Source organism: Nicotiana attenuata, unplaced genomic scaffold (assembly GCF_001879085.1).
Source record: "Nicotiana attenuata strain UT unplaced genomic scaffold, NIATTr2, whole genome shotgun sequence".
NCBI lineage: Eukaryota > Viridiplantae > Streptophyta > Magnoliopsida > Solanales > Solanaceae > Nicotiana > Nicotiana attenuata.
Window position 1 is genome coordinate 254,734 of NW_017670992.1, and position 10,290 is coordinate 265,023.

At 35.9% G+C, this 10,290-nt stretch overlaps 2 protein-coding genes across 2 annotated transcripts; one reads left to right on the forward strand and one right to left on the reverse strand.

The window, feature by feature from the left end:
• Positions 1-3,403, forward strand: LOC109245062 (50S ribosomal protein L28, chloroplastic). Its single transcript, XM_019412247.1, has 2 exons — positions 1-373; positions 3,030-3,403. Exons 1-2 carry the CDS (start codon positions 151-153, stop codon positions 3,260-3,262), a joined length of 456 nt encoding a protein of 151 aa, XP_019267792.1. The 5' UTR covers positions 1-150; the 3' UTR covers positions 3,263-3,403.
• A 464-nt stretch (positions 3,404-3,867) lies between these two features.
• Positions 3,868-9,540, reverse strand: LOC109245063 (translation initiation factor eIF-2B subunit beta-like). Its single transcript, XM_019412248.1, has 10 exons — positions 9,358-9,540; positions 8,901-9,025; positions 8,643-8,797; positions 6,487-6,774; positions 6,266-6,392; positions 5,595-5,702; positions 5,392-5,494; positions 5,177-5,302; positions 4,562-4,755; positions 3,868-4,299 (listed from the first exon to the last, which is right to left on the reverse strand). Exons 2-10 carry the CDS (start codon positions 8,951-8,953, stop codon positions 4,209-4,211), a joined length of 1,245 nt encoding a protein of 414 aa, XP_019267793.1. The 5' UTR covers positions 8,954-9,025; positions 9,358-9,540; the 3' UTR covers positions 3,868-4,208.
• Positions 9,541-10,290: the final 750 nt, after the last annotated feature.

The following is a 10,290-nucleotide window of genomic DNA, read 5'->3' on the forward strand; positions in this document are numbered from 1 at the left end:
TGTAATAAATTCCCAATTTCACCATATAGGAAAAATTAAAAGGCCAAGAAACAAAACCACACCCACAATCCATTTCGTTATCCACTCTTTCATCAAAAACAAGATTTTTGAAGCAAAAAAGATTAAAACTTTAAGGAATTGGAACCAAAAATGGCAACAATGGTGGCAGGTATAAGCCTGAGAGGACCAGTGGTGAGTAGTCACAGGACATTTTCAGTGGCAAAAAGGGCTTCTTTACCAAAGTTGAAACTGAGTTCAGAGTTGAGTTTTGTAACCTCCCAATTGAGTGGTCTCAAGATTTCAAGCACCCATTTTAGCTCTTCAGCAGCTCCACTTTCTGTTCCTTTCAAGCCTTCTCTTCAACCTGTTGCTCGTAATTTCTCTGCCCCTTTGTTGTGTTCTTTTTGTGTGTGTGTGTGTGTGTGTGCGCGCGCGCGCTATGTTTCTTTTTTGGTCTAATGCTGAGTATAGAAAGAGTTCCTTGTGTTGTTTGAAATTTGAATTTGGGGGTGGGGGATTGTTAATGAAGTTACTTGATTATGAGAATCTGAACTTTTACTCCCTCTATTGGATTTTATATTGCATTGTTTGATTGAGCATGGAATTTAAGAAAACATAAGTTATTCGGAACCTGTGGTTTTAAACATGCCAGGACATTTCTGTGGCTTTAAAGCATGTCATAAAATCAAAATTTTGAAGTTAAATTGTTGTCAATATTAGAAACGTGTCATTCTTTTTTCGAACAGACTAAAATGAAAAGTCTAACACATAAAATGGAATACAGGGAGTATGTACTCAATTAAATATGTTCATGAAATTTTATCTGAATGGTGGTGGATTTTAGTGCAATTGTAGAGTTGCTCCTTTGGTGGCCTGTAGATTACATGCTTGAGGTGTGATTAGATTCTTTGCAGTATTGCGAGGTGAAGACTGTATATGGTAGACACCCACTCTCCCTATACCCTTGAATTAGTAAGGAAGCACTTTGTGCACGGTGTAAGTCCCTTTTAAACTTGGATACAACAAGAGAAGGCGATAACTTTAAAATGTTACTATGATGAATTTTCATTTCAGTGCAGACAGTCTTTTAAGTGTGTGGAGCAGCCTATTCAAAGGGTCATAGGACCTAAATCATTACGTGGTTGTTTGGTATTCAGATAGTTGTTCCTTCCATATAAGAGTCCCGATTTAGTAGTTGGATGTTTAGAATTCAGATAGGTGTTTTGTGCTAACAACACATCATATTAGATTATTCATTACCAAGTGAGAGATGGTATATGGGAATGAAAGTTGTCGCTTACAATGTGGAGGATACAAAGGCATAGCCAAAATTGAAGAAAAGTCAATTCAGTTGCAAACTAAGTATATTATGTTCTTAAAATCCATGGTATGAACTGCGGACTTGACTATAATTTACATAGTATTTAGTTACACTTCATAATCCATGTGTTAAAACTTAAATAAAACTCATATTATAATCTACTATCTAAACAACCTCTTATATATGCTTTCTAGAGGAGAGTTTAAACGGGTGTTGTCATTCCATGGGTTTAAAATCTGTCTATGGTCACAAGAAAGTAGGGATAGGACACCCTCACGCGTGCAAAATTAAAGAAGTGAAAAGTGTCTGATGGACTACATTAAACTGATTAAGCTGATTTTAGTTTGGAAGTTTGTCCAAATTTTCTTCATATACTAAATGAGCTCTGGTTCTCTCCATCTTGGTTCTTTTTCTCTAACTTAGGGACTACGAAATTTTAAAACATAACCGATTGTCCAAGTAAAAGGTTATAGAATCTTTTAGCATATCTTTTTGCATGAATTCATTACATTACCACTTGATGGTACAGCATGCAGTCGAGAGCAGAGATTTGTAGTTCCTATGATTGTAAGTGTCTATCCCACGTAAGAGTTAATTGCAAACTTCCTTCTGATAAAAAATTTAACTGGGAAAGCTTCCTTTAGTACAAAAAGAAAAATGTTCACTTGTACGTCGACAACTATTTGAGTCGGAATGCATCAATATAAGATCATTCAGGAAGACAATCTGCAAAAGATTTTCATGTGAACTGATTATACTTCTATGGCTGCTAGAAGCTTTTCTTCTCTTTCCTTTTCCCTTCATAAATTAAGTTATGATTTCTGAGCAGAAGACCTTGTTAAAAGAACAGACAGTAGAAATGGCATCGAGAATTTATTGTTTCTTCAAATATAGGGCTAACTCCTTTTCATTGAACTTCTTGGATGTCGGGGAAAATACTTATTTGCTTCAGACTTGGAACTATAAATTGTTAAGGTAACTGCAGAATTGAAAGAGGTTTCCTCTTGCTTTAATTCCAAACCCCCAGTCCATGTGAAACAATATAATAATTTTTTTTCAAGTGATCTTAAAGACAGTATCCATATGCTTCAAACTCAAAGGATGCATTTCTTGGTTAACAAAGTTTGCATTTCTGTTATGAACTTGTGTCTAAGCTACAACAAGAATATTATACTGATGATAAGACGGTATACTTCTGGTTGGAGTTGAGGCCTCTTAGGTCTCTTAACTTTAAGCAGCCTAAAGGCGGAGCTTCATATTTCGACAAATGTTGAGGGACTTCGAGGGAGTTTTCATTTTCTTGCTTTTCTGCCTTTCCTGATAATAAGCAGGATTTTCTTTGCCATTTTCCTTTTGGCAGGGGTAAGGGTAGGGGTAAGGTCTGCGTACACACTACCCTCCCCAGACCCCACTATGTTGGGGTTAGTTGGGTATGTTGTTGTTTGCTTACTTCAACTCCTCTTTTATATTGCTGAAATCATTGTCAGGATGCATTGTGTATTCGCTTTTTTTTATCCTAGAACTACTTGGTCTTTGAGCTAATCGGTGAAATTAAGATGTTTTTTTGGGACGAGAGTAATCAAATATTCCCATTGAAGCATCCTTTGTTTTTCCCTCTGTTTTCCTACAGTATGTAGGCTGTTTTCACTTGTGTCGGTGCCTTTTGTTATAAGTATTTGAATATTAAGAAAGCTTTTCTGTTTTTCAGGTAGAATTTGCCCATTCACTGGGAAGAAGTCCAACAGGGCAAACAAGGTCTCTCACTCAAACCACAAGACGAAAAAACTGCAATTCGTTAACCTTCAATACAAGAGGATTTGGTGGGAGGCAGGCAAGCGCTATGTGAAACTGAGGTTGTCAACAAAGGCCATAAAAACCATTGAGAAAAATGGACTTGATGCTGTAGCCAAGAAGGCTGGAATTGATCTTAGCAAGAAGTAGAACCTTGAACATGATAGCATCTTTGTTTGTTCACTAATTTTGATGCCTCAAAATAGTACTTAATATCTTTTGGCATTGCTTGTTGATTTATTGATTATATGCTTTTCATAATATTACTTTCCAAGAATATCTTGATCAAAATATTCTCTTATAGCTTAGAGAAAAGATTTAGCCTTGTAATTGCATGCTATTCATAAATAAGCCTGCGAATTCCTTGATCAACTATTTCCAGGAATATAAAAATATTCTCTTACAGCTAAGGAAAAAGATTTTGCCTGTAAATGCATGCTATTCACAAATAAGCCTGTGAAAGTGATGCTGCTTCTGAAGTTCACATGATCGCCAGTTACCCTTAGTCGCGGACAAAGGGTGTAAAACAGAGGCGTTTTCTGGTCTACCTAAGCTGGGGGTTCGTTGGATGTTCTTTAATCTCCCCAAAATGATGGTTCTGTTGTCTTAGGGCGCACTTGAGGTACAGAAATAGGACCTTAGTCACTTTGTTGGGGGGGGGGGGGGGGGGGGGAGGAAAGACCTATGTCGGGCACCATTTGGGTGTCGGATGCCCGTTAACCTCTGTATTAAAGACAAATGCATGCAAGGAAGAATGTAATTCCAGAAGTGCAGTAAACATTCATCTATAACAAGAACGAAACAAACTAGCATCATCCCTTTTGGGATCATACAGTAAAAAAGTCAAAACATAGACTGAACAGACTACAGTATGATGAAGAGTATTTCAGCTAAAGCTCACTTAGAGCTATCCTTGAAAAAACAGAACAACTACATGGCAAAAGCTTAACAATTTCCATTTGATTTTTGGTTAATCTCAGTCCCATCTGTTCCACACTCTGCAGCCATCAACAACTGTCCCTTGAGTCAAGGTGCACAGCGACATTCTTCTATGTAAGGAAGCCATTTCTGGCTGTAACTTCTACTCCAATCACCTTCATTTACGTTGTCTCCCTTGCAAATCAAAATCATCAGCTGAGTAGTAGTCGGAAATGAGACGATACATATATGATGGGTTATGGCCTCCACTGCAAATCAGAAAGATGTAACAAGTATTATTATCATAAAACTACTGATTAATCCCTAGAGTGGTAAAATAATACGTTGCAAATTCCCCCTACGTTCCCCCCTTGAACCTTGAGAATAATTCCAAATAACCAAACTTTTGCATGTAGAAACTTGAATCAATTGTTTTTTAATAGTACATTTCTTTAATGTAATATTTCAGGATTGAGGCGTATTTGTTGTTGCAAGCCAACTTCTAATACAAAAATGGTAAAGTGTCCTTACATGTCGGTGATGAGAAGGCTAACAAGCTCAGGTGACACGTAGTCAAAACCGGGGTTGACAACTTGAACAAGAGGAGCCCTACTATCCATTCCAAAATCCATGCAATTGGAAAATTGCCCAAATTCCAGAAGTTCAGCAGGGGATCTCATGTCATTAAGACAAACCTCTGGATTGTGTGGATATGAAGGGCACAACTGTAACAGAAAGAAGACATTTAAAAGGATTAACTAATACTAAATACAGCCAAAAGTAGAAAAAGAGTGTGTATTAGGCGGCAAATGTAAAAGTTTGTAACAAATTCAAGGGTTTGCAAAGCCTAATTTCAAGGGAACAGAATCATATTTTCCACAACATTTCAAGGTTCTTAACATGATTTATTTAGCAAACCAGAAAAACTGAGGTCTTGCCGTGTTATCAGATGCCTTCTAGTTCGGGAGTGACAATCAGCGAGATGCATAAAAACCGCCAATTGTTAAAGAGTTAAAGGAATAGCCACTTAAATAGCTGGACAGCACAAGTCTGATACCTCACAAGATTTCGATCTTTTTTCTCCCTCCCCTTAATTAAACCTTTTTGACAGTTAAATACATGGAAGAGCCAGTAAAGCTCAGATACCTTGTGAATGCCGGCAACTACTACAAATGGAACAGCATGCTTTTGAGCTGCAAGTGCAACCATGTTCATACCAACAGGTGCAATGACACCGCCATTGGCCATTATTGCATGAACTCCCACTATAACCTACACAACAAGGTTAGGGTTCTAAGCACAGGTAGCCCAAGTACAGATTGATAGTAGGCATAAAATAGCAAATCCAGAAAGTTAAGTACCATATTTACTCTAGAAATCATTGCAAAAATAGCAGAATCTGTTACTACTGTAGCTTGTAGACCTCTTCCTACCAGCTCTTTTGCAAGAGCATGCCCCTGGTACCTGATCAAACACAGACGGAGAAGGGAAAGTTCGCGGTTAATATGATAAATAAATTTCAAGATTAATTTATTTCTTGGAAATTGCAGAATACTCCACAAACCTTGGTGCGCCCTCTGCAACAACCACCCGGAAAGACCGTTTTTTCTCTTTTGCGGCACAGAGGAATTCCAAGGCAGTTCTTGAACTACCTAATGTTAGTATTACTTCACTGAAAAAAAGTGCATTTGTTAATGAGCTATCACATTTGATTAGAAAAGACATGTCCCATACAACTATGCAGCAATATGCCCGCAAAGGGGGAAAAAGTACGAAAAAATACATTAGAGGTGAAGGTTGAAACCGCGAAGAACATTTGAGCTGCAATTAGGATCGAAACTTTATCATCCATGAGCAATTGAGGAAGGCCATCCACCATAAATTTTGTAAAATGTCTAGGCTACCAACCTAAATTTGTCATTTTCACAGTACTTTCGGAACATAGATTTGTCACTGATGTGAAAGAATGTGTAAAATTTATTAGGTAAAATGTCTATCCAGCAAGTAGCACTTGTCACAAACCCAGGCTGTAAGCCCTGTGTCACTGTAAAGGGAAAACCCTTGGAAGGTAAACTGGCGAAACAGTGAAACAACAATATCCATTGAGTGTGTTCAGTTCATACTATAATGTTACTTGAAATATCTAGTATGCATTACTTATAAAAAAAAGAAAGATATCCAGTATGCATAACACGATACAGACGTATTCTCCAGTATGCTGTAAAAGGTAAGTACTTTTGATGAATATGCTCAACTGCCTGCTCTGCGATCAGCTCATGACAAGTATCGATATCTTCAATTAGTATGTTAATTGCCTCAATGACGTCATGTTTTAACTTCCGAGTCCTGGCAAGTTTATCAGCTGCAACACAGAATAACAGATAATTCAGTGCTGAAACTAAAAAATGATTGCTGTTATAAATTGCTTTAAACTCATGTAACACAGGAGCGTTTACCTTTGCTTTTCTCTTCAGAATCTCCACCTGAAGAGGAGGTGTATATGTTACTCGGTAAAGCTTTATCGGGCATACTCTCCAGAAGTGCATGCAATGAGGGAGATCGTAAAAAGCTTTTAGCCGCAGCTGCTGCAGCAGACTGAATTGGGTCACAATCGTGGTCTATGGTTCCTTCATCATCACTTGCAGCTGATAAATCTAAGTCGCCTGTTTTACTGGCCAAAAGAGAAAGATCCTCCTCCCGGATAATATGAAGAACACGCCTAACAATATTTCCAACAGCAAGCTCTGCAATTTCATCAAATTTTTGGTTATATTATTCTTCGCATAACAAATATGATTACTTAATCTGGAATGCTTTTATTAAAGGTCATTAATTCTCTATGACTTCTCATTTAAAGTACTGTTGACAATCCTTGTCACTGAACCAACGACTGGAGAACACATCTATCTGGTTTAAAAGGATATATATGAATAAATGTATATGCATGTATGTATGCATATATATACATAAATCCCCTAGTAAGTAGAGTGACGACGAATGAGCGATGACTTCCATGCCTAAGAAGATGTGCAGAAGTACACCTAATATGCTGGAACAAGTTTGAACATATGAAACGAACATAAGTATAGCCTTAATATGTTTGAATAACAGTGAAGCTTCCAGTAGATGTACCAATAGAGGACGATGACCACTTCTAATCTCACTATGGACGTCCTGAATGTTTTTCTCATAAAGAGTTGTAAATGCAGAAAATCTATGCAGCAATTAGTACTCCCTCGTCTCATTTTAGGTGACACACTTTCCTTTTAGTTTGTCCCCAAAAAGATAAGTCATATTTCTGTATTTGGAAATTACTTAAACATATCATCTCTTACCCTTAATGACATGATTTGTTGGTGACCAACTTGACATAAAAGTTCACTTTTTTATGAGGAGAAAGAAACATGAAAGGTGGAATTCTCACCATCACGCATTTGATTGTTGGTAGTAAGGTTAATGTTGGTAGTTTGCACACATTTAGCTTATGTGTCAAAAGCTTCTTTTGGTTCTGAAACTCAGTGCTTGGTCAAACACCACCACATAAAATGGAATGGAGGGAATAACTTTTAGTATGAATGAATATACATGACGAGTAACAGGTGGAACCTTTTATCAAATGCAATTTACAATGGGGAAGCTAGCAACCCCTTCCAATCATGGTGTTGAAAGAGGTTATGCTTTCTCAATCAATATTTCTATGGACCCACCTTCAAGAAGACATTGGAGGAGCGAGAGAGAGCGTGCGCTATTTAGCTGATCTATCCACATGCTTGTAAGGGCCAGCTTTATCAGTTTCTGACTATTTTTCTTTTTCCTACTTTCTTAGGGACAGGACCAGCTTAGGGACAGATTATAAGTGCACCTGGATTTGGTGAAAAGAACAAAACTATCACATTTATGCTGCATATAAATGTGCAGAAGAGCCATCAGCATCCTTTGGATCCACTTAAACTGCTCTGATGTGAACATCAAAACTACAAAATCTAGTCCCCAAACTTAAAAGTAAATCTCACACACTAAGCAAGAGCTTATTGATTTCCTATTCCTGCAGTATTGCTCCCTCAAGATCTAGGTCCACAAAATATGTCAAGGTAAGTATAACATTAGCATAATGTTTTCGAGACAGAAAGAAACAGCAGATCTTTTGCATCTTCTTGATGCCTTTTAATACAACATCTTACTTCATCAAAAATAAAACAAAAAAAGGAGAAAGGTAATAGTTTACTACATGTTAGCATAATTCCAGTCCTTAAATGAAACAAACAAATGCAGCTAAGTTACTGACTCTAGACTAACCATATGTCAAATGTTTTTTACGAGTGACATCTAACCGAGATTAACAGAACCGGATAACCAGGCACATTCAAATTATCGTAGAAATGCAGAAGTGAAGAAACTGGCATCAAACTAAACACAAAGCAAATCCATAGGCGATTGAATATAAGACGCAAATAACCTATTCTGCATTAAAAACGTCTTTGGCATCCGAATTCCCCACTACCAACTAGGATTGGAAAAATCATAAACTACAAATAACAAGAAAATTCCATTCTGGAACATCAAATTTCTACAAAGGGATCGTCATATTTGCAAGAGCAGATAAAATGCTTACCAACCGGATTGGCAGCGATTAACTTTACGCCTATACCCCTCACAGCTTCAATAAGTACTGCAGCTGGATTGATAGGTGGCAGTCTTTGCAATGAAACTACGGAACGAAGCAACTCTGCCGTTAGCCGGGCAGTTGCTTGTGACCCTTCAACTTTACTATCATCCATAAACAAAAGCAGATAACTCAGCTAAAATCAAACAAAATTCAAAATAAAAAGTCAATTCATTTTAGAAAAAAAAATGCTATAACTATACAAACCGTTTGCTGAGCTTTGCAACAAAATCATTCACGAGCACTTCAATGTCTGGCATTTTTCAAGTTAAGAAAACACCAAACTCTTACAGGTTGAAACAATGACCCGTTTTTTGAGAAATGAACAAAACCTGGAAAAAAGAACAAATCTTGAATACGTTAAGTTACATTTTTGATTCTAAAAAACATTCAAGGAAAAATGAAAGCACACACAAAAAAAGGAGCAATCTTGAATATGCAACAAGTAAAAACAAAAGCCAACCATAATTTAGTGCTTCAAAATGTCAGAAAAAAAAAAAAAAAGGAAGCTAGAATAAACAACCCCAAATTGAAGGAGAAGTAACTGTTTTTTTTTTTTTTTTTTGGGTCTTTTAATTCATTTGTTACTTTTCAGTTTTAGAGATATGCAGATGTATGAATTAAAGGGTTAACAGAACATAGAGCTTAGCATCAGTAGTTTTACCTTTGCAACAGGAATTTGGTTGTGGCAATTTGATGCAATGAAAATGGACAGTTGAAGAAATGTAAAGGTTTTTAAAGGGGTTTTACGGCTGTAAACTTTCTTTTTTCTTTTTGGGTTTCTTTTGTTTTGTTCTTTGTTCTAATCCTTCTCCAAAATTTCATTATTGTATAGACCATTGAATTCGTTTGCTACTCTTCTCTAACAGCATGTTTGGAAAGCCATCTTGAAATTGGATTTGGGTTTAATTACAAAGTTTTGGTATGTTTGTTTTGTCAAGTAATTACTTGGTCAGCATGAAATTGGGGATAATTGGAGGGGTGTAATTACACTCTCCAATTCTCAAGGGAGGTGAGAATGGGTGGTAATTACACTGTGTAATTACAAGGTTACTTTTTAGTTTCTTTCCTTTTTGTTTTTATTTTAATTTATTTTCTTTATAACTTTTTATTTTTATTATTTTAATTTTTTAATTTTATTTTTACTTTTTAATTTCTTTTGAAATTTTAAAATATATTTTCTTTGTACATTATTTATCTTTTATTTCTCTATCTTTACTTCTTGTGATTCCATGTAATTGGTTATATTTTATTTTTTATTTATTTTATTATTCTATTTTTTGAAACTACACCTCCTAAAATTAGAAATAATGAGTCATTAATAAACTTGGCATATAATGAGTGATGCAATTAAAGTGGAACTTCGTTGTTAAATGTGGTTATAAACTTATCATGTTTCCTATCTTAAGTTGCAGTGAGACTTACTATTATTATGTTGAAATTTGACATAAGTTAAACTATTTTATTTTTTTGAATTTTTGAAATTATGTTATATTCATGGTTCCAATTTACTTGTTTTGTAGTATTGACTCACATTGCATGTTATTCATTTTCTAGTTAGAATTGGTAGATTAATTTTGTCAAACATTTAAATAAT